The sequence below is a fragment of the Gavialis gangeticus genome, unplaced genomic scaffold (genome assembly GCF_001723915.1).
Source record: "Gavialis gangeticus isolate Ggan-Ray unplaced genomic scaffold, GavGan_comp1, whole genome shotgun sequence".
In the NCBI taxonomy this organism is placed as follows: domain Eukaryota; kingdom Metazoa; phylum Chordata; order Crocodylia; family Gavialidae; genus Gavialis; species Gavialis gangeticus.
In genome coordinates, this window is record NW_017729032.1 from 166,668,963 (window position 1) to 166,694,198 (window position 25,236).

At 39.7% G+C, this 25,236-nt stretch overlaps 1 protein-coding gene across 5 annotated transcripts in view; it reads right to left on the minus strand.

Moving 5' to 3' along the window:
• Positions 1 to 25,236, minus strand: part of NLGN4X (neuroligin 4, X-linked) — a 395,302-nt gene that overhangs the window by 18,759 nt on the left and 351,307 nt on the right. For all 5 annotated transcript variants that reach the window (XM_019525190.1, XM_019525188.1, XM_019525189.1 and 2 more), the window contains 2 exons: positions 11,274 to 11,459; positions 8,626 to 9,415 (listed from right to left, as the gene is read on the minus strand). In XM_019525190.1, coding sequence (XP_019380735.1) covers positions 8,626 to 9,415; positions 11,274 to 11,459 — 976 coding nt within the window. The remainder of the gene's footprint in view (positions 1 to 8,625; positions 9,416 to 11,273; positions 11,460 to 25,236) is intronic.

Below are 25,236 nucleotides of genomic sequence, written 5' to 3' on the forward strand. Positions count from 1 at the left end.
GAGCAATTCGGTGTTTTCAAAAGAGCAATGTAATGAACCTAGAGGTAGCAAATAGGATGCTAAATTGCAGGAGTGTTTCTGAAATCATTCTGACATTCACTTATCCATTTTGTGACTCCTATTCCTCCTCACAACACCAAGTACTACTTTTGAGATAGTTGTGTAGTGACTTCCTAAAGACAGGTCATTCTGACTGCCAAGTCTTGACAAAAGAGAAGATGGTATCCCCTATTGACCAATATTTAGTGATCAAAGTATTTGTCTAAGAAGTGGAAGATCTGGTTCTAAGGCCCTCAGTGTTCTGACAGAATTTAAATCCATATCTTGCATGCCCTAGGGGGAATGCCTTAACCTCCAAGATAAGTAATAGCACTCCTCGCATCTCTTGTTAAAGCTTATTCAGTGGGAAGTCAATGGTACTAGAACTGTTGGGCAAGGAGAAAAAGCAAATGGGAACCCTCCTTTACAGCCTGGGTGCTATTATGGTTGTTTATGTTTTTAACTAATGTCTGTTTAATACCAAATACATAAGTAGTAATGGGTGCAAAAAGCAGACCCTGGGGATTCATCCAGACAAGTATGGATGTGTAGGATGTGCGTAAGCAGGCATTCCCCACGCTGCTATTTTGTAGTCCAGGGGGTATTTTTTTGACCCTGGGAGAACAAAATCCCACAAAAAACCCACACCAAAAAAAGTGGGGTGGTGCACGGGGCAGCAGCATGCGCTGCCCAGAACCAGAGCCTGGGTAGCTGGAGCCACACCGGCTGCTGGCCAGGCTTTCTGCTGCAGGAGTGCCATGGCTGTAGATCCCAGAGGCCCCGCAAGACTCCAGGTAAAGTTGCTGGGGCCAGCATAGTGGCTGGCCCCAGCCTTCCCTACACCACTCAGGGTAGCCTGCCATGCCAAGGTTTGCCACTGCTACTTATTCCTGGGAAAATAAACATTCCCGCTTGTCTGGATATAACCTGGGAATCTTTCATCCCACAGATTCAGCATAACCACAGTACTACAGAGAGCCTTTTATGGCTGCTGGCCATGGGTCATTTTGCTCCGTGGAACTTAGGGGCTTGAATTCAACTAAGTGATTTTTAGGTGCCTAGCAAAGAAGTTGAATCTAGACCCATAGCTCACACTTCTTTATATGGTCAGATTTTCCTCTGCAGTCAGCCATTTCCTGGTCTCCAGCTTTCGGTTGTCATTTCCTATTTCATATTTTTGGAACGTTATCTCTCAGCTCATCTTTTAGGCCCTAGAAATTACATGAACATGCAATTTTGGAACAAGGAAAACTTTTAGGAAAAGGTGCATTTAATATAATAACATAATTTATAATGATTTGCTGCATGTCTATACTTCCTTCAATCAAGGCTCTCCAGTCACGTCTACACGTGAGCCCCACTGTGCAGTCAGTACTGTGCAGTGATTTAGGACTGTATGATTGCTAAAGTAAGTACTAAGTGACCGCACAGTTCCCGCTGGTACTGCACAGTCCTGGTGGTGCACGGGTTATTTCCAACCTTGCCATGCATTAGCCATGAGCTACTGTCCAGTAGCAGTCGTGTCATGGTTAGTGCTCGCCAATGCTATGTTGCCATAGCTCATTGCTATGGTGACATAGCGTCTCATGCAGACGCACTTACAGAGACATATATTACTTCCCATTAGCTAAAATAACATAATCTTCTTTCATATGATTGCAGGAAGACAATTATTAGTCATGAGTTCATATTCTCTGCTTATGTATTTTAAAAATAATTTACTTTAAATTGCTTCTGCACCAGAAATGCCCCACAATAATATGTTTCTCACCCAGGTATTCTCGATATGTGTGAACGATACCTCATTTCAACTGTCCTTTTTCTAAAAGGTGCTGACTTATAAACCATATATATAAGCAAAATCTGAGGGTTTTTAGCCACTATTTCTCTACCAACTTTCTATATGTGAGAGTGATCTCTCCCAGTCAGATGTTGCATTTATCCTTGGACAAGTTGTGTTTATTCTGGAACTATCCTGGGATCAGTATGTACAGATATAGCCCTTCTAAAGGGCTATGAGTAAGGGTTCAGTGAGTGGTTGAATGCACATCTGGTGGTGAGGGGGTTGCCACTGATCCAATCATGCAGCCTTGGAACAACCACTTACATGCACTTTATAGGATATATTCTGGGGTAACAGACAATGATGTCCCAGGATAAAATGGTTTATTCCATAATAAATATGGCATCTTTTTGTAGCCTCAGTGATGAAACAGGACAGCTCTACACTCTGGATTATGGTAGTGATCAGAACAGCGGCAGTTCCTAAACTGCTGGTGGTGGCTCATAGGTAGCCAGCCATCAGCATAAGTGGCTATTATTTTTGCATCACCTCCCTGCCTCCCAAAATCAGCACCTAGAGCTGCTACCTCAGTTACCCTCCACCCTTAGTCACACTACTCATATATATTTCCCTTATGTAATGTTTATATACTACAGTTCACTGATGCTTAGCCCACAGCTTTTGATGTGCACTTGTCTCCTTAAAGTATTGATTACAGGTCTTTTCTAAAGTGCCCTGGAATGAATATATTGCAATACTTATATTGCAATGAAATAGAGGTTGTTTCAAAACCAAAATGCAAGATATACACAAGCCAAATCTCTATCTGATGTAGAAGCTAAATGAGGTTCTATACCAAAGACACTTCACAATGTCTCTATTGTTGCAATACCATCAGTGGAATGAACATTTAATAATATAAATCCTACAATCTTTCACTGAGGTCTACATAATGCTGCTGAAATGCTACTTATCTAGCTGCTTTCAGGGATGCATTAAATGGTACTTATCATACTAAACTTGTAAAAAAATACACTTTCGGGTTCTGCATCTCTTTCATTTTTTGTTGTTGTCTCTCTGACTGCTGGATAATAAAATGGTATTTCTGGCATTAATATTAAGTGGCACTGCTGTAGCTGCACATGCCCTGGGAAAAATAGATTATTTGTTGCTAGACTGGCATAAAATGGTATCCTTCCTTTCAATAATCATCTTTTCTGCATGTGGGTGTGAAAGAATGCTACAGATTTTTCTTTACACTTTTTCCTCTCATTTCCCTGTGCAACCACTTCACAATAACACCATCACTTAGGAGTTTTCTATATTGCTTCTGCAATGTTCTTGAGGGAGCTCTTCAGAATGGAGCCTGCCCGCCCACTCCTACTCTGTATGTGCCAAACACAGAAAGGAGGCCATGAAGCTACCATCATTCTCAGGCATGATGGAAAGAGGGAGGTTGAGAGCAGCTACACCCAGGGATAGCTTCACTGTCTCCTAATTGGATTTGTTATATGCAGGGTGGAAGCGCTCAGTACCTTAAAAGAAAACAGCAATAACAATTATATTTGGGATTATTTATTCTTCCAAACAAATCCTATAAGGATTCCTGAGAAAATATCCTGTAATTGTTATAAGCAACCGGAATAGGACTGTGAAACGGAAAGTGTCAGGCAACTTTAACCCTCACAGGTTAATTAAAAGAAGTATTTGTTTAAAGGTCAGTGGAGGCCTGGCGTACCATGCTGCTCTATCTCCCTCCCAGACCCCACTCCCCTGCCAACCTGCCTCTGTCTACAGCAGCACTACTTATTGGGGGAGTGGGAATGGGTCAAAATACAAATGGGGCCTTATTTTCATAAGGCTGGGCCTGATAGATATGACTGCAAAGGGACTGGTGAAGGGTCAAGGAAGGTAATGTCTATAATATGAGAGAAGATAAGACCAGTGTCATTTGGCAGCCTCTGCTCGCACTCTTTCCCAATAGATATGTATCCCAGGCAGGAACTAAGGATGTCCCACTATTTTTCCACCCCAGACTCAATGCTTTCTTGTTGCCAAGTACATCTTAAATATTTCAACTCCTATTTATAATTGCCACAATGCTCTGTAGCTCACATGGTAGTGTTTTCTTATGGAGAGATTTTGACTCAGTACCCAACCTCCGCTGCTGAAGTTCCTGTCACATGAAAAGCCATGCCTTCTTAGATCTGTTGTGAAGCCGTGGGGTACACCTAAGTGATGTCACGGTTCCAGGTCTTTCTTGCTGTTCTCCAAAGCATTTCTTGCAATGCCACAGTCCAAAAAATAAATAAATAAATGGCCTCAGGGAAATTCAAAAAATGTTTCCTGTCCCTCTCCCCTTTCCATAATGGGAAGTTGTGAAAAAAGCCTTCAGGAACTACCTGATTTCTTGAACTGATAAAAATCCTGCTAAACTTAATGGGAATTTGATTGTATAAAGCAGCACATGGAGCCCCAGAAGCACCTCTTAATGAAAGTTTAACATCGATTGCTATTTTCACATACTGTCTTCTAAATTGCTGTAATACATCACTATGATTCCCAAAATGTTGCTTCTCATACATATTGTTCAATAAATTTTTCCCTACTTTTAAGAAGCAACTACTAATAGGTAAGAGCTTTTGGCTGTTTGTACATGCCACGGGCGTTTAATTCGGTTTAGTTCTCCCTAAATTGAAATGTCGGGTTTTTTAAAACATCGCTTCAATTTAGGGAGAATTAAACCGAACTAAACCCCTGTGGAGAGTACGCAAGGATGGGGGCCCAATCCTTACCTGCCTCTTCAATGGTGGGGAGGGGGGATGAGCTGCCAGCGGATCAAGTGGTCCCTGAGCTGCACGGGGGGCTGCCCAGGTGGCACCCACCTGCTGGCACCAACCCAGGCGGTCCTGGCAGGCACTGCAGCTGTGGAGGGAAGCACTGCCTCCCTCCTCTGCAGCCACGGAGGGAAGCACCTGGCTCCCACACAGCTCAGGTAGGCAGACAGGCTCCAGGGAGAAAAAAAAAAGATCAGGCTGGCTGCTTTTTTTTTGTTTTAATTCAGGGGAGCCTGCCTGCATGGGCTGCTGCTGGGTCCCACAGCCCCTGAGCTGCATGGGGCCTGCCAAGCCCCAAGCACATTGGCTTCTAGCACCCCATGCATTGTGTTGCACTTTGTTAGGTAGAAAACTAAAACACCTCAGAGGTGTTTTATCTTGCTACACACCCAAGTCATTTAAAACAGAATACGCTGCCGAGAGTGCAAACAGCAATGCCATTAAAACAGAATACACCACTGAACGTACAAGCAGCAATGCCATTAAAGTGGTGCAAAAGGGGATTTAAGCCACTTTAAATGCCAATTTTGTGGCATGTACAAAGGCTCTTTGTGACTAGATTGAGTGACCAAGATAATAAAATGAAACACTACTAATACACACACATCTACACACATATACCCCCAAAAAAGTATGGGGATTATTTTTTTTAACAGAGAAAACCATGATCCCTGCTGATCATGCGGTAGGGGTCTAAAAATAGCCCAGTCATGGTTGTGAAGATAGGATTAGCATAGCCCCAGGGCTCTGGCAAGCAACTGGGTTTTCCCAGCCAGGGGCTGTTCTGGGAACACATGAAGGCATTTGCAAGATTGGTTTAAACCTTTCCTAAATTGAGTTAACCCAATATTGATCTAAGCCAGTGCACCTACTCAGGTGAACTAATTTAGATTAGGTAGCTGTGTTATTTTTTGCCTGATTTAACCCCTCTGAATGCCTATGTGATTGGGTATTTAAATCTACATATAATGGCTGTACATACCCTTTATTTATCATGCCTTACTTTCTAGATTCTGTTGCTGACTTCAAAGTAAAACACATTACAAGTATCGTGATTCTTCTGTGCTTGTGACACCTACTGCCTTTATGGCACTGATCTGTCCTCCAAACTTTGTCTTGGTAGTGGGCACATTAAACAATGTACAGCTCTTAGCAGCAAGTGGTGTGTGTCATTTAGACGTATCAGACTAACTCACTGACTGAACAGCAATTGTAAAAGTTTCTGGACGCTGTCTCAATGTGAGACTCATCCAGGACTGGAAGAGTGTCAGTGGTATTAAAACAAACAAACAAAAAGCCTACAGTCTTATATTTACAGCTATGGTGCAGAGAACCTTAAGAGTGTTATGGTCTCACAGACCAAGAACAGACATTACACTTTTACTGATATAAATTATTTGAAACCAGTTTATATACCACAATAGAACAGAAGTTTGTCTCACAAAGCTGGTCTATCCCTATAACAGAACCGAAGTTTGTCACACAAAACCAATCTATACCTGTAAAAGAACAGAAGTTTGGCATATATAGACTGGTTTAAAAATGGCACAACCTCGTCTAAAGATTTGCCCCTCCCACCAAAAGGCAAATGTGCTCTGTTTGCTACCCATCCAAACTACGTTGCTTATAGAAAAACCTGTAAGTTAGACTGATTCTACCTCAGGTTTTTTTTAAAGTCTGTACCTAGCCACAGGGAACAGAATCTGTATTGTTTTGGGCACAGGTAGAAAAACCCCAAACAATATCAAAATAAAGTAGCAAAACAATAATTAAAAAAAAGAAAGAACCCCCCACCCATATAATATGAACTGGTTGTTTCTGATGTTGTACGTCTCACGGTACATACGGAGTCCAAATGTATGTGGGAGGGTGGGTAGAAAATACTTAGTGAAAATAAGTCCTCCATATAACCCATATTTCAGGTTTTACAGTCTGAAAGAAGCTATTTTTCTTGCCACTTTCTCTTTTTTTTTAATTATTTTAATTGAATCTACTGGAGGTCCAGAACAAATATAATACTGGAACCTTATAATTACATTTATCCCCCAGGGAATTTCTTGTATTAAAGGATGAATTAATTAGAGATATGCTGGGTTTCAGTTAAAAGAAGCAAGACAAAACAAAAAACATCCATTGTTTAGGACGATTGGGATTTTACAGTTTCAGGGCTTTTGTTCTAATCCATTTTTCAGACAGCTTGCAAAACAGTACATTGCATGATAAGAACTTTGTTATATTTCAGTATCAACTCTATTTACTAAATGTGTTAGCAATTGGATTCTTTGAAATGATTAATGAAACTTCAAGAGCATATATGCTGTTTTTAGGTGGTGTAATACAATTGTAGGTCCCCACCCAGAGGACTGGGCAATGGTAATCATATCTTGCTGAAATTAGCTTTCTAGCAGCAGCACCTGGAACTTGCGTGAAATGAGTAATGGTGACAGATGGGGCTATGAGGAGCTCACATAAGCCCTAAATAGACAAAAATTCTGACTTGTTAGCGTTCTTCAAGAATAACAAAATAATTTGAATAACTGCACAGCAGAGATCTTGTATCCTGCATAATTATTCCTGTTCAGTATTTTTTTAAGGATCTGAATTTACATATGTAGGTGGGAGGTTTTATAATAAAAATATTGTAATAGGGAAAAATATTTTTTTCTTATTGTTGTCACAGTTTATGCAATGCAGCCGACTGGCAGTGCAGCCAACCACCACATATAATCACACAATCAGTTAAGTCAGCCTTCCACAACCAGTTTGTCCATCCAGGGGTCAATGATTTCTCATTACTAACTGCATCTTAAATATTCCATCATCTATTCCCTTTTACCACAATTCTGCACAATTTATGCAAACAGAAAAGCCTGCTTGTAAAGAACATTTCACAAAAGGCTGTGTGTTGTCTATACCCAATAAAAGTGGCTTATATGCAGCATTTTATTTTTTAACTCAATTCATGCTCCACATCATTTTGCTAAGATGGAAAAATCTCCTTTTCCAGAATGTCATTAGGATTCATTAAAGTCAGCGAGAGCTGCTAAACCCCTGAGTGCTACAACACTAGGCTGCTCTGAATTTTACTTATATTGCTGCATACTATTCACTGCACTGCAGTAGAGCTGCAGTTTCAAGAGCCCAATCCTGCCATTAAATGTTCATTGGAAAGATTTACAGCCTCTCGGTGCTGTTGGTATCTTTATATTAATTCAGTACCAAAGTCTCAAGGTTAACAAAAAAGCCCTTGCTGCTCAAGTAAAATACTGCAATATTGTTTAGAGGAATGCTATGGAAGAAAAGATTTTGCATGCAGAATTTGCTAATAGCCTTCTTTGATTAAGCTACTTTGAAGGTTCTGTCTACATTATGTACAAGTGCAGTATTTGCACAACATTGATGCCCTCCTATGTTTCAGTTAACTGGCAATTTTTTAACATTTTTATTTTAAGCTCTTATAGATTTAGTGTAAGAGCCTTTTTTGATTACTGAAGTCTTCATTTAATTCCGATTCTAATTTCTAGGGAAAGCAATGTTCCTACTGTCCATCTTTCCAAATATATCTTCTCTTCACAACCTTCTCTTTATGACGGCTATTATGTAATCCTCTGGTTATGTATGATCTGCACCACTGATTTCTTGGCGTAACAAACTTATTTAATTTTGTTGCTCAACTCTTTACTCTCAAGGATACTTTTTAAAACAACTGCAGCCATTTTTCATGAAAACTGCAGTGCATCATTTTTCACACACAGCTTGAGAAAGGAAATAACTTAATACAGGAAACACTATTTTTAAAAGATACTTAATATAAATAAACCCCTTTTAGAGCAGTTTTCTGCTTCAATGACTCCAAACAGTGGTATAACATTTTTATGAGATGCAACATTTGGAACCATTGCTGTAAAATATTTGGTATTTCAAAATTATCATACGAAGTGAAAAGGCTGTTAGAAATAAACATACCCAGTCTTGGCAAAGTTTGTCCAGTATGTCATAACTACGGCACTGAGCATGACATCATTCTTGGAGAAGTTGCAATTAAACAATTCTGTAGGACCAATCATGGGAATGCCAAACACATAAGGGACTTCATCACCATGTGCTGAATCAGCCCAGCTTGGTTTCATTTCACTTTGGCAGTGATGATAAAACGCATAGAAATATGTTGGAGAGCCATACTGGGCATGCAGGTCAGCAGTAGCAACAGCTGGGGCAACCCACTGGTGGTCAGTAAAGAGAGCTACCAGGGTCTTTCTTCTTGTTTCAGGGTTTTCTTTATCTGCCCAGTCAGTGTACATGAACTTAATGGTCTCCCGCAGCGTATCTTTTCCTTCTGGATAACCATACAAATTGTCCACAAAATTGGAGACAGAAAAGTCAAAGTCATTTGGGGAAACACCATCTTCATTGTCCACAATTCCATCCACAAATTTTAAGCCTTCCCCTTGGTTCACACCTAACATTATGTCATAGTTAAGAAATTCCCCCTGTTCCATTAAAATCTGAGGGTCATCAGGAATCACATCCCCATCTATCACAGGCCCAAAAGCAATGTGGTACGTGGCTGGAGTGATGGTCTGCTGAATGAGTTCTTTGTAGTTCTTATTCCGAAGGCATTCAACTAAGTCAGTGGTATCCAGCATGTCGCAGCCCACTTTGTCTGCCAATATCCGAGTGTACTTGGCAGGCTGGTAGTTCACTGCCCAGCTGGACAGGGCTGTTCCACTCTGTATGATTGCCTTTTGGAACAAGCCTGCAGGTGCAAATTGTTAAAATGCAAATCAAATTATTAAAAAAACAAAGAAGTTTTTATTGAGCAAATAATATTTTGATTCTATGATAGTTAAAGGATGCATATTCCTGTACTTCAACTTCCATTTCCATTCATTTTCCACTCAGATCTTTCTTTTCGTAGTAGCTTTTAATAAGACAGTAATTAAAATCTGTCTGATTTGTGAGCATCACAGATATAAAATGAATCTTAGAGAACTGTTCCCTGAACAAAACACAGTTTTTGCAATTTTCTTATACCTTTAATGAACATCTAGTTTTAGCACACTGGTAAACCTTTCAAATATCAACTTTAAAGGAGTAGCAACTATAAGCAATTGTATCGCTTTCTCCATGTAGATCATTTACATTAATATGCTATCCCTATTTTAAAGGTCAAAGGGACAATTATGCTCTTATATAGAAACCAAGCATTGTATAATTTGAACCAAAAAGTGGTCTGACAAAACCAATTAAATTAACTTGATTTTTGTTCTGGCAACATTTTTCATTAATTGCTTAATATTTTGGGGTTATCATTAACTCTTGATAAATTAGAATATATTTGCATTTTTTCTTCTGAAGGGAATAAAAAATGTTGGACCAGGTTCATTGCTGTTTTGCTTGTCTTTCTATGCTCCAACATGCAAAGCAATAATAGTCCTAAATTTAAGGCTGCTTTGTGTCACCAGAGTGTAGAAAGCAGTTGGAGCATAACAGTGAATCTGCCCCATCTGTTTCTTTTCTCCTGGTGGGGACAATGAAATGATCATTTGTATATTCAGACCAAAATACTTTGGCCATCATGTGTGTACAGTGTACAAAACACTTAAATACTGTGATACGTGTCCCATACATGCCTAAGATAGATACAAAACACTTCAAATCTCTTGAAGCATAGTGAAAACTATGATCAATACACTGTGCAGTTATTACTTACTGCACATTATGAATTTTCAATGCTGTGATTAGTTAAGATTTGTATCATTCCATCTGTTTGCTTTCCAGAAGAGTTTACTCAGAATTACTTGTTATACCCTATTTGTATCAATAAATGAAATTGTCAGGAATGATTTATGGGAGTTCCATATAACATGTATTTGTTCTGATAGTTCCTGTTACTTTCTACTATCATAACATACCTCTTCCGGTGTTTCAATACAATTAATATTGTTGGATGAGCAAAGGGGCATAAAATAGTCCACAGTTTTAAAGAAATGGCATCTTTTCCTATGTCTGCTTATCAGTGGTCTTACCTACTGAAATCTTTATGAAAAGCAATCGGTATTTGTGCTCTTTATTGTTGCATCTACAACCCAAGGCAAAAGTCTTGCATATCAAATTCATAAAGCCAACAGGAAATTTTTTCACATATGAACAGAAGGATCAGCTTCCCTGTATAAGGATTAGTTCTTTTGGAACAAGACGTGCATGAGTTAAGACATTAAAACATATAATTGAAGTAGGGAGAGTGGTGTATTGCAAATAAAAGTGCAGTACCCTGTTTATTTTAATAAGGACAAATTACTGATGGAAAAGGCAATAGGAAATTTGGCAGAAATGTGACACGTTAGATTCTCTAGAAGACTTTTTATTTAAAGCTCTAACTTAAATGTGAAATTTGACTGTCCAATACAATAAGATGCACAATTTAGGGTTACTAAAATGGGGCCATAAACCTGGCCACTATTTATTTAATTTGATTTGCTGATGTTAAATAATTCCACTTGGTACTTCCACTTACCAAAACTTCAGTGTTTTAAAAAGAGCATTAGCTTCAAAAGGATTTATTTCACCTTTATTGTAGCAGGACCATATTTACTTTGCTAGAAGATTATTACCTTCTGAATAGTGAGACAGGGTCAGTAGACTAACACAGGAAGCTCCTGCTCCGGAACCAAAAATAGTAACTCTTTTTGGATCTCCTCCAAAAGATCCAATATTTTCTTCAATCCATCGTAAAGCTTGGATTTGGTCAAGCAATCCGTAATTGCCTTTTGCAGCTTGGTCACCAGTACTTAGAAAACCTGTAAGGCAAAAAAAGACAATTTTATCTTACCATCCAGATGATTAGTTCTAGGGTATTTGCACATTAACAGAACATAGTCCCTTCTTTTCTTGTTTCACTTTCTTTTTTGAAAAGTTCAAGTCCTACTGCAATGTCTGTAAGCAATAAATATCATTCTGCATTTTCTACATTTTTCCTGTAGAATGAGCCATGTTTATCAATGAAAAATCATTACTCCCTCTCAGATGAAATGTCTATCAGAGAAGCAATGAACACTGAAGAAGGTTTTAAAATTTTTATAACTCTGTATATGAATGATATTCCAAAAACAAATGCAGAGACACTTTCTATTTGATACAAACATAATACACAGTGTGTCTACTCAAGAGGCTACATTGCCATAGCCATGAACTACGTCACGGTAGCTTGTCACTATGGTGACGTAGTGTCGGCAGGGACAAACTGTGATCCTGATGCTACATAATGTCTAAAAATAACCATGCACCATTGGTGACATAGCATCTAAAAATAACCATGGGCCGGCAGGACTGTGCTGTACTGCTGGGTACTGAACAGTCATTAGTACTTGCTAAATAAAAAGTGTCCTAGGGAATCTAACATGTTACATTTATGACAAAATTCCCCATTGTCTTTTCCATCAGTAAGTTGTTCTTATTAAAATCAAGTGCTAAATGACTGTGCAGTACCAAATGTGCAGTCAGGGGCATGTGTAGACACACCCAGGGAGAATTAGAACAGCAGTTCTTTTACTAAGGACAATGATTCCTTCCATACTTAGATGTCGTTTGGCCTGGTCAAAAATATTGTTTCATGCAACAGCTCTACAATTATAAAATCTTTGTACAGTGGGGACACTTACACATGTGTCCAGGTTTGGTCCCCACACTTTGTGATATATGCGGACAGCTTGGAAAGAGTCCAGTGCAGAATCGCAAAAATAACCAGAGGCCAGAGAGATAAGACTTATGAAAAAAGCCTGAAAAAACTTAAGTTGTTTTGTCTGAAAAAGACAAGACTGAAGAGGGATTTGATAAAAGTTTTCAAATACCTGAAGGGTGATTGCAGAAAGGATGGAGGTGGGCTTTCCTCTGTGATGAAAGGGGACAGTACTAGGAACAACGGCCTCAATATTCAGCAGGGGAAATTTAGTTTGGAGATTAGGAGGAACTTGTTGACAATGAGCATGATCAAGAATTTGAACAGGCTACCTAGAAAAGTTGCGCAATGTCCATCCCTGGAAATTTTCAAGACCAGACAAGCACTTGGCTGGGATGGTTTAGTCAGGGATAATCCTGCCTTGAGCAAAGGGCTGGACAAAAAGACCACATGAGGCCACATGAGGCCATCCAGACCTACTTCCCTATGATTCTATAATTATAGAAAAAAACCCCACAATAACAAAAGCCCTTTGAAAAACAATACTAGATCAAATTGTACAAAGCATATTTATTAAAAATATAGCAGTAAGTCTCCAGCGATTCAAACCTTGGCATCCAGATTTCAACTGAACAAAGCAGGTTTATTTTCTTTCCTTGGAAAGTACATGAAAAGCTATTTTTGTTAATTTTTGTCCTCTATACTGTAGTTATAAGATTTTAGAAATGAAGCACGACATGTTTACAGCTTGTCTTGCAAATTAGAACAATAGCAACTAAAGAGCATGGATATGATTAGTTCTATCTTTTCAAGCCCGCTCACCTAAAGCATTTTAATGCCATACTGACTGGGCAATTCAGACACTAGACCATGAACTATTTCCAAATTATAATGGATAGTCATGTATTTTACTTCTTATTAATTTTTCCAGTCCTTAGACCATCAGACAACAGGAGGTCAGAATTCTAGCAGCAATACCTGAGAGCAGGTGGAAAGTTTTTAAACAGCCAATATTGATTTAGACACTACTGACAGTTGCTCATCCAGCCAAGCTGCCCTTGCTGAAAAAAGGAGCAACTTTTTGGCATTTCTTAGCTAATTACTAGGTCCATTTCACATAATACAACCAAACCAAGGTCACAGGACACTGGCAATCAATTGCCAATGAATGATTGAAATGATTGTGTGACATTCACTTGGCAACTTAGGGTCATGTTAGTATGAGGTAAAGCTGTGTGTGCTCTGTGGAGTACATTTTACCCCTTACAAAAAAAATAAAAATAAAAAGCATGCAATCATGTCCCTTTTGACTGCTTTGCAAGACAGTACAAATGTCTTGGTACTGGCCTTGGTTATTATTTTAGGGTTCCAAAGACAATTTTAAAATCTCTAGAAATGTTTACACGTGGGAGAGAGAAAGAGAAGAAATTAGCTAGAACCATGTTTAAAATCATGGCCCTTGAATTCCACTCATTATGATCTATGATAAATTCCCCAAGCATGCATGCAAAATCTGCTCCAAAGTTTAAAAGCAAAATCACATCAAATCCTTGGGAATGATGTTACATCAAGTGAAGGGCAATCTTTAAATATGGGATATATAACTTGAATTAATGTGATATACATTTCTACATGCAAGATTAGCCATGATTAAATGAAATGTACTATCTTCACCAAAAGCCCTTTTTCATATTTAATTAGCAATTACTAATTAGTATTTAATGCCAACAAGTGTTTTAGAAGCACCTGCATTCATCACGAAAGAGTTGCTGTAATTTACTAGAAAATGAATCATAATCTTACTGCTAAAATATGTCCTTTTATGTAGCTTTTATATAAAACCTTCTTTAGAAGTGACAAGCACAGTAGTTATAATAGTAGTACTATCTTCTCTGCTCCATTTTACACTGAAGAAAAACCTATTAATTCATAATTGCCCGAACAAGTTTTTTCAACAGAGGTGTTGTTCTCTTTTTCACATCCCTTTATTATCCTTTTTTAGGTTTGTCAAAGAAAGAATAACCCACTCACTGGTTTTGTTGATGCAGTTCATTGCAATGTTCTATAATATTCTATAATTAAGCCTTTATTAAATCAGAACTATGACCTCCCCGGGAGAAAGTGACTGTTCTAACCTTTAAAACAGCGGGGTAATTAATATTCAGAGCCCAAACACATTTTAGCTCCTCTAGCAGCATCTAGCTAAAGCTAGTTGATCTTTGTAATTTTGAATTCCTTCCAAATGTACTAAAAGGTGACTGACTGAAACGGCAATCAATGAATATCTGATGTTTAACAAATGAAGATTTTTTGTTTCCATAGTTCTCTGCTGATCCTCATTAACTGCAAGAGCAAATTTTCTTAATTTAAAAACTAATCATCAAGGCAAAGTGGCAGCCCCATATGACACAAAATGAAGGAATAAATATTTCTTTTCTTGATGAGGATATGTATCCCTTCATGCTTTGAATACCAGATTCATTTTTAGGAAATCCATGCAAGAGATGATCTGTTTGCACAGAAAAACTAAAGTAGCTTGGCTCTTTCTAGATAGGACAGTTGGCAGATTTCAGAGGGGCATGTTAAAGAGTTGCTAAATATTCCCAAACGAAACAAAATGAGGATTTACATTAGGTGTTCACTGTTCAAAAATCCAGGCAACCCTTTTAAATACATTGTGAATATTTTCTGTCTTATCCCATGCCACTTCTCAAAAAATACTCCAGGTAAACAGCTTGGGGTTTGGGTTCAGCTAGAACATGGAAGTTTGCAGTTTTTCCAGCACCGTTAATGAAAAGCATGAAGTAACTTAAGCTGAGCATAGTAAACACAGTTTCTTACATTTAAAGGCATAGAAAGATGCCAGACTGTGAAACAAACTTCTTGACATGAGTGGACCTTTTCTTTTAAATTATTATTTAATTAGCAATAGAAATGGTAGTTGCCCATATCATTCCATAGTATAGGATAGGGATAATTAAGAGCCTTTATGATGTGATGTATTATACTATGGAACTTACAAATAAATATAGTATCTCACTTGTCTACTGTTAAAAATAATAAATGTAAATATATCTAAATGGTCATCAAAATAAAGTGGAAAAGTTTGGACATTGTTTCTGTTTCATTATAATTTATAGTGAATATACTGAATTTTCACAATTACATTCTGTCATTTTTGTACAGCTCTGATGGTTCAGTGAATACATATTGTCACCTCAAACAGCAACTTGTGGATTTTTATTGTAAAGAGAGACTCTCTTGGTGGTGTAGAGGTAGCATAATTATCTCCACAAAACCCCTTCCAACCTGTGCCAAAAGGTGTGGACAAACAAAAAGAGGTATGGGGTTAAGTATGATGTTCCTTATTGGAAGCTACTTCCAAATTATGGAAATCCTGAGGTCGCTCCTGAGGCCCTGACAGAAAAGGGGCCTGAAAATGGTGAAGATGATGATGATGATGATGGTTATCTCTGGCAAAGGGGGTCCCGATACTAAAAGTTTGCCCAGGGCCACCAGTAGTCTAGGTATGGTGCTGGTTGCTCTAAATCATTGCAGCTCAACTTCCAACCTGCAGGCTAGACACAGCCTGTAAACCCATGCTGTCTGGACTGCAGGGCTTACCCAACAGTCCAGAAATTTGGTAGTATGGGAAAAGTGGCAGCATGAATTGCCACTTCACTGCTGCCAAGTTTCCAAACCCGTGGGGAGCCCTGTAGGATGTGTCTGTGTGTGGCAGATAGCACCTGTGACAGTGGGGCAGAGTGTGTGGGGTCACTCTGCAGCTGAATCCAGAACCTGGGGTCACGGCAATGCACTGTCAGATCCAGCACATGGGGTCAGACTGGCATATGACTAAATCTGGGATGTGGCATTGGGACAGTAAGTACCAATCCCATGCTAAATCAGGGCCTCAAACCAACCCTACACCACTCATCTAGCCCACAGAACTGAAAGGCTGAGCACTCCAGCTCAAAGTTGTACTGGGGCTGAAATTACCTCCTGCTAGCCCCAGAATTATACAGTACAAGTCACCTTTTAGCTATGGACAGATATTATACATAAACCAGTTTAAGTGATCAGAAACTGGTTAAACCTGTAACAGAACAGATGTTCTTTGGGTAAATCTGATATCTTTTATCAGACCAACGAAACAGCTGGAAAAAAATTTCTCAGCAAGCTTTTGGATTTAAAAACCCTTTGTCAGGCTGAGGAAGCATCTGCACTGGTGTGTGCTCTTTCTGGATGGAATGAATAGTAAAGAAGCCAGAGGCTGGTATGTATTTTCCTTTGGAAAAAGCTGTTGAAGAAGAGCATGTAATGAGTGAAGCTTTATTTTCTGATGCTGATAACAGAGTTGATAAATCAGGGGCAGGCAAAATTCAGTCTGCGAGCCAGTTTTGGCTTGCCAGCCCATTCTATCCAGCCGATGGGGCCCCTAAAACAGTTAGTAAATTAATATTTACTTGCTCTTGGCTGCCTGTCAAAGCTGACTAGAGCCAGGGGAAGTAAGACCCAGGGGAAGTAGGACCCAGTAGGACCTCAATAAAACTGAGCAGTCCAGTCCCGCCCCTAGCCACTTCATACTCTTCCTGCCCCTGCTCTGAAACCATGTGGCTCCCAGCTACATCATCAGACAGGGGAGCACGGAGCACCACTGGTACATGTCTGTGTCAGCAGGGGCAATGTGTGTGTGTGCAGGGAGGAGCAGAGTGTGTATGTATGTAGGCAGGGGCCGTGTGTATATGCATGCAGGCAAAGGCAGTGTGTGTGTGTGCAGGCAGAGGCAGAGTGTTTGTGTGGGGGGTGCAGGCAGGGGCAGTGTGTGTATGTGTATGTTCATAGGGTGAGTCCCACATGCACACCCCACCATACACATGCACCCACACCCCCCCTTGCACTGCCATACGCACAGACCCCCATACCCACACCTCCTCATGTGCCTCAGCCACCCTCCCCTCACACACACAGCCCAAAGCCCCACACCCCACATACCCATACATCCAGAGTGCCCCACAAACCTATACACAACTGCCATGATATACAAGAGTAAAACTTGATTTTAACCTATTGTGCAATCACCTCTGTGTACACTACACAAATACATGTAAACCAGGACAAAAATATTTTTTGAAATCAAAGTAATGAATGCTGTAGATGGTTGCTTTTTAGAATATAATTTGGTATTTTTCTAGTTCTGAGATGACAAAACCCCTTACTGAAAGGAATACTTGTGGGGGCAAGGACTTTGGCTGGCAAAGGTCACGAGTTAGCGGGAAGGACTTTGGGTCACAAGATGACAACCAGGAGGTGGGGCACCTGTCAAGGGGTGGGCTACCCATGCGGCCCTTGACTGCTTGCCAAAACTTGGTAAGTAGCCCTCCTCTTGAAATAACTGCCTGCCCCTGTAATAAATGCTCTGTTATCAAGTGGGAGGGGAGGGTCTCCTTAATCACAGTGTCCTGATGGGGCCTGGCCATGCCCCCCTCAGCTCAGCCCTATGCAAGGGAAGGGAGGGCTGCTCTAGTGCCCCCGACTTCTAGCCTGAGCCACTGAAGGCATGTGGCTGCATTTCTGGGACGTCTGTGCAGTTACAAAACTGATTTAGCTTAGCCAGGTTAGACTAACCTGCAAAGATTGAATCAATTCAGGCTCAGGCTTTTTGAATGTCTGTCCCTAGCCCCGATGACCTCTCCCACTTTGCTGAGCCTGGCACAGCACCACTTTAGCTGAAAATCTATCCCATGTGCATAAATACTTCAGTGAGTTATTAAAGGAATACAAAGCATAAAGGCATATTCTAGGCTGATACTGAGCAAATCTGACAGCTGTATAGTGGTTTGTGTGAAATGAAATTCCAGAGAATGAAATTTATACTGAGAGAGCCACTAACCACAATTGGCACCAATTCTGGTGGGTGATGGGTCTGAGCATTTATGGAGAATAAGCTACCACTCTACACAGAGGTAGTTTCTCTGAATCAAGGCAGATGCATTGGCATGGATGCAGGGCAAATTATGATGTGATTCTGAATTGTAAATGCTGAGCATGTCATTGGCTTCACTGAAGCTACCCTGGATTTTACGTCAGTGGACAAGTGAGAAGAATTTGAGTATAGTTATGAAAATTTTCATCACTGCTGTCCACTCTATATCACTTCTGCAGACAAGCAGAAGATCTTCCTTCTCAGAACTATCAACCTGCTTTATTTATAAGCACTGAATTTACTGTACTGAAGCAGCAAAAATTAAACAAAATAAAATACATTTTGGAACTATACAGGAAAAAAAAGAGCAAGTTAAATATTGTAAATAAAGTCCACCATGCCATGGACTTACTCTTACAGGAAAACAAAATCACTAAGATAGTTGTAATTCTGAAATAACTGCATTCATTTTATTCCCATGAATTCATTCCTTATTATTTTTAAATCAATCACTATGGTAATAACATACTGTGGAATTTTCCTATGTAACTTCCCACATGATATTACACAGCAATATATTATTGCAGAAAAACCTATTCTTTATCTCAAATTGGAACCCCAAAGCCAAATCCATATCAAATCAGTTTGAAAACTGCCTGAAAGCCCAATTTTTAGCTATGAAGTGTCCTTCAAAACTGCATACTTGTTGTTTTCCCTGATCACTACCTTGAATGAAGAGCTCAAATAGTGAGATACTACCAACTGATCTGGAATTCCACGTTTATCTTTTTTGCGACTGTGTCCCTACTGACCCATCTTCATAGGTACCGGCAATGATATTTGAAATTCCAGCATTAAGTCCAATGATGAACAGGCAGAATAGTAGTCTTCTAAGAAAATGTATGGAATGATGATACACAGGCTTTCTTCAACAGTTCAAGCTTCATTTAGTATTTCAATTATATTTTCAAACCAAGGCCCTTGCAATGATCGCACCTGGTGAGCAAATAACTACTTGTAGTGAGGAATGCAACAATCTCAAGAAATCCTGTTCACTAGTAGTGATCATAAATAACACTCTATTAATTTGTTTAAAAATGTGGAATTGCATGGTGCCGCAAACACATCTGTGGTGCCACGTACTGAACACTCAGCTGTTTTCCGTGCTGCAAGGGAGTAGCGCAGGGTTTTTTTGTTTTGTTTTGGTTTTACCACTTGATATCCAGGGATCAAAAAACCTGTGCAAAAAGAAAGTGAAGTGGTGCACTTGGGGGCAGCATGCACTGCTTAAAGCTGGAGTGTGGCTGACGGGAGCCACACTCCGGCTGTTGGCCAGGCTCTGAGCAGCAGGATCACCACTGCTGCAGCCCCACAAAGCCTGCAGGACCCCAGGTAAGGCTGCTGAGGCCAGCCCAGTGCTAGCTATCCCCAGGGAACCAAACATCCATGCTCATGTGGACACAGCCAAAGGGACCTTCTGTTGTGCTCCCTAGATGTTGAGGGTCCTTTAATAGGGCTTCTGGCCTTTTGAACCATGTTTCTTGTCCTGCTTCCTAGGATAAATGTGGACACAGTAGACCTACTGTATTTGGTTGTGAGCTTACTTTCTTTTCCCCTAAATGCATATGGTAATGGACAGTGTGAAATATCCTGGTCTGAACTGGGAAGAATTATATATCATACATGTAAAAGACATTTTATTTTATTTTAAAAAAAAATAATCTGCCTTAGCAAATTGTATTGACTTTCCAGGATTTGAATGAATGAAAATTTAAAAATAGAGACATAATTGAATTCTCCTTCACAAGAAATAATAATTCTAAAATGTAATAATAATAAAAGCTTTCACACACAGGAAATACTACTTATTTTTACTTATAAATATGGCCAATTGCTGTGTAAGTTATTTGAAAGGGTAAAGAGAAGGTATATTTTGAAATCATGAATATGTCCTCACTTCAGATGAACTATCCATGTTGTTTAATATGTGCTTGCAGACTTTCTATGGCTGTTCCATTTATGAGCTCAGGACCTGGGTCTTACATAAAGACAAATGCCCGACTTAATAACACACATTGAACAGCCAAGATACCATGGGGACAAATTAACCATTAGGAAAACTAGAGAAAATAAACAAGCCACTGTTTTCTGGTCTCTTTTCTTCTGCTTTTCCTAAGACACGGAAGTATTTCTGTAAATTTGCTGGTTTTATACGGGTTGTGTCTGTATGCCTCTTCCACAGGCTGTCCACACATACCCAATCTGTCGCAATTTGTTTGGCAGTCAAAATTCTCACAAAAATTAACATGCATTAGTTGACACAAGCATGACACAGGTAGTAAAAATAAAATTCAAGAGTCTATGCTTTTTAACATGCTCTAAAATGCTAAAGAAGGGCATTTTCAAAGCAATGAGCAAAGGTATATATATAGAGCTGTACCTTCATTTTCTTTAATGGCGTTTGTGTGTGAATCTTCCACACACCACTTCAAAAATGCTTGATTTTATTACTGAACTCAGAATGCCACCTGTGTTTAGACATGAAATGAAGTGTTTCCTTTGGTGTCTTATTCTGTAGACTATTTTCACTTTAATCCTGGGCTAAACTCTGACAATCTTTTTTGTACTTTATCAGGGGGTAAGTAGGGGAAGAACCTTTCTCTAGGAAATGTCCAGGCAACCTTAATGGATTTCACCAGTCTAATGGAAAGTATAAGTCTGGTGAAAATAAGGGGAATAAGTCTCACTATGGCATCAGTAGCCCTCACCTTTAAACAGACTTATCCCATGCATGGAAGGACTTCAGTAGAAGCTGTCATCTCATGGGCAGTATGTTGGTTTTGCAGTCTGTCATGCATAGTCTTGTGGCAGAGGACCATGGGCAGTGGATCAAGCTTACATCCTTCTACATTCTTAAGATGAAATAAAATATTTATTCCCTTTTCAACAAATGATTTTCAGATGAAAAGTGCTAAGTACTATTAATATCCAGCAATGCAAATCCTCACAAATGGGGCTAGAAAAATAGCTACAGACTGTGCTGCATTACCCAGGCCTTGATTTTAAGTAAATCCTACAGAATCTCTGACACTAGGACCTTGTCTTAACTTCAGAAGTGTATTCTTAATTCAGACTTTGTCCATCCTAGGATTTAACTCTAGCATGTATTCAGAGGAAACTGAGTCTTTTTCAGTTCGATGTGATGAGTTTGCCACTGACTTTGCAGAAAAATCACAATACCAAGCACTGCCTGGAAACCACAACTTTCATTGAAGAATCAGTATTTGGGTTGAGGAAGTTTGTTCTTATCTTGTTCATATGGATTGCTTCATATTACTTTTACCCACTGACACAGAGGTTGTGTTTGCCTTTGGGGGAATGAGAGTGACCAGCTGTAGGTATGAAGTCAAGTCCATAACAAATTTGTAGTGAACAAAAAACCTAGGTCCTATTGTCCAGAATGAACAGCAACTTAAGCTACATAACACAACAGAATTGGTTAGAAAGTCTTTTAGTCTAGTTTTATATTGTTTTCATTATAGCTGTCCATGGTAAGCTCTTTTTAAGTTAAGACTGAGGAAATCTTGGACTTAGGTACACAAAGACTGATTGAGATTTTCCTGCATCCCCTATGTCTATTTAAAACATTCACTGGCTGGAGGCAGAAAAAGGTCAATATAATGCCTTCAGCAACATTTTTTATTCACTTTCATTGAAGTTTTCTAACAAGTAGGTAGTCCCTCAGTAGGTGAGAACAGACATTTAATGATTAAGTTAACAGAATTACTCCACCCAATATTCAGAGGTATTATCACAATATAGTCTTCTTAATGAATGCAACAGGAGAGTGTGCACTCAACATATTAAAGTGTTTTTAAATCTGCCTTATTCAGTGCAAAATACTCTTAGAATAACAGCAGAAATAAGATGTATGTCAGACAAGGTGGATGGCAGGAGATTATTTTATGGGCACTATCCACAGTTCTTGAGCTGGAGAGCTTGAGCTTGGCAGGTTTTGGGTGCAGACAGATGTGGTAATTTTCACCACATCTGGCCACAGAAAGTAGTCTATAGCCATGACCAAACACAAGTGCATGGCTGCAGACAGCTTAAAAAATGGATGATCAGTTGAAAATCTGAACCCTCATTGCATGAGGGTTCACATGAAGACATGTCAAAACAGAGTGTCTTCTGTAATGTGTATCTGCCTGCCTGCCTGCCAGCCTCTGAGCTGTTTTCAGAATGCAAGCAGAACAGGGAGCAGAGGGAGTACGGTTTGGGATGTTTTCAGCCCCTGCTAGAGGGTGGGACAGGTGTATTGGGGCAGGTGTATTGGCAGAGGAGGCTCCAGTTCACCCATACCAGCCTCCGGCCCTGGCTGGGGAACCCCCTAGAATGTGTTCCCTCTGCTTCCTTTCCCCCTCCCATTCTGAAAACAGGGACAGGCTGGGAGAGAGGAGGGACCATTGCTAGGGGAAACTGGAGGCAGACTCTCAGGCAGCAGCAAAATCCTCCTTCCCCCCAACCCCCCCTTCCTGCCCCCATCCGAAGCAACAGTGAACTTCTTTTTCATCCTGGGGGTCATTGTACTTGCAAAGCATTCTGAGTTACAGTGGGGAGCTACACTTCTGTTTGTGCTCTGTGTCATCTTACTAACAGTACTTAAACTTCATAAATAGTCCTACTGATTAAGGTACTACTCCATGTGAATTAGGTTCATGAAGTCCCTGCATTTGAATTGAAAAAACTCATAAAAATTAAAATTGGGCAGATTTTGGCTAAAGCATTACCTTCCAGATTGCTATTTAACCAAACAGCCCAAGGATAAACTTATCTTTACACTGTAAATATTTTATGAGATAACAGTTGAATATTGTGTTTTAAATTACCTTTTAAAGAAGCAGGCTAAAACAATTAGATGCTATAAGAAATATTACTTATAATAAAAAAAGAAATTTCACATCATATATACCTAGTTCACACAATCCATCTCCATTTGTAAAGAACCCACCAGAATAAAATCTAGACAGTATATAGGAACAAGGAACACACTATCTCTGCTTTAGGCACCCAATAACTAAAGTAAACAAATCTAAATTACCCATTAATGGTACCTAAGAGTAGAATAGGAAATAAATATTTTACCTCTTAGCTCTATGCTTTATTCCTAAGGCTGTCTTTATAATGATAAAAGTTTAAAGATGTTCCCTAATGAAGAAGACTGAAGGAGTTAGTAATTTGTAGATGGTCACTCAGGGCACATCTACATGTGCTCAGGACTGTACATTTGGTACGGCGTAGTACCCACTAGTAGTACACAGTTATTTTTAGATGCTACATCACTGTAGTGATGAGCTATGGCAATGTAACTCATCACTATGGTGACACATCACCCTGTGTAGATGCGCCCACCATTTTATAAATAGTTACATTAAAAGACTTCAGAGCTTGCCTACTGCCAGTGGCGACACGTAAGAGATGCACGATGCACTCCCTGTCATGCTGCGCTCCCTGCTCAGGAGATGGGCTGGGGGGGCAGGCGGGAGTGCCAGTGCCCCCCCTGTGAGTGCCAGCTGGGGAGAGTGAGTGCCGGATGTAGGCTGCGACTGCTTCTGTAACCACTGTGGCTGGTTTGGGGAGCAGCGCGGCTGCTTACCAGTTGGTACATTTTGCTGCAGGGAACTCCCCCCTTGTTGGCAAGACTGGCTGTGGAGGAACCCCCCGCCCCCCGGTATCTGACTGGTTGCTAGAGGGGCACGTGCCCTCCTTGACTAAGGCAGCAGCAGTCACCCATGCCTACTGCTCTACAGTAAACTTCACATTGTTCTTCGTTCATCTTATTGATAGAATGGCTGTATTTATTGTACTTGGTGATCACTACAATCTTGCTTCTCCTTTGGAATGCTGATATTTGCTTCCCTGCATAACAAGTACTTAGAAACTAATAGCAGTAAAACTAATAGTTTTATCTCTGGTAAATGAAATTAACTGGGAATGAGGTCTTGCTGAGATTAGTCATTTGTTTCAATTAGATAAAGACCATTAGACAGTCAGTCAGAATGTATTAATCCCAGTGCCCACAACTCATTCCATTTAAACTGTCAAATACAAAACTTTATTTCAATAGGTATCAAGTCACACTACAGTGTAGAGAAACTGAACGGTATGTGTCAAGGAATAAAGGGGTTCGACTGGGGATTTACTATCTAGTGTATCAAGTTGGTACTGCATCTCAGTAGCTTTGCCCTTTTCTCTCTTGGTAGCATCTCCACCCATAGAGGATCACCCATCCAGGAAAAGTATCAACTAACTATAGTCATATGGCATAAAGCTGGAAAATGGGCATGTATGCTGGACACCTTTTGTGATGCAATTATAGCACAGAAAGTGACATGACTGGAGAAAAGGGCATGTAGTCACTGCCATGCCAATTCTGGGCTGCATTTTGGTTTTTTACAGTTATTTTAGTCCAGCATATGATAGATCAGCCTTAAAACTACTCTAACACTATGAAGGAGGAATGTCAAGGTTCAGTTCAGTATTACTAGTCTCCATAGGACTTGTGCTGAATATGTATCCTATCTTAGCTATCATAATGCATCATAAAACATACAGGCAGAGGGTATAAATTAAAACTAGAGAAGCTTGGCATCAGAGTGGGTTGGCATCTGATATGCTTTCCAGAGTGGCTGGCAATCAGAATGGCCCCAGAATAAAGGGAAAAACACAATATTGGCTCAAGACATGTTTGCAGTCTTCAAACCTGAGCAGTCCTGAGTGTTCCTTAGGAACAAATGAAGAACTGGGCCTTTATGATGATATTTTTCTTGTATTCATCATTCTACTACAAACCTGTGCATGTTTTCAGAAGCAATTGGAGCAACAGCCAAACAGTAATTAGAAAAGCAAAGGACCAACAAAAATTGCATAGGCTACACACCTCATGAGACACCTCATTAAAGGTAATTGATTT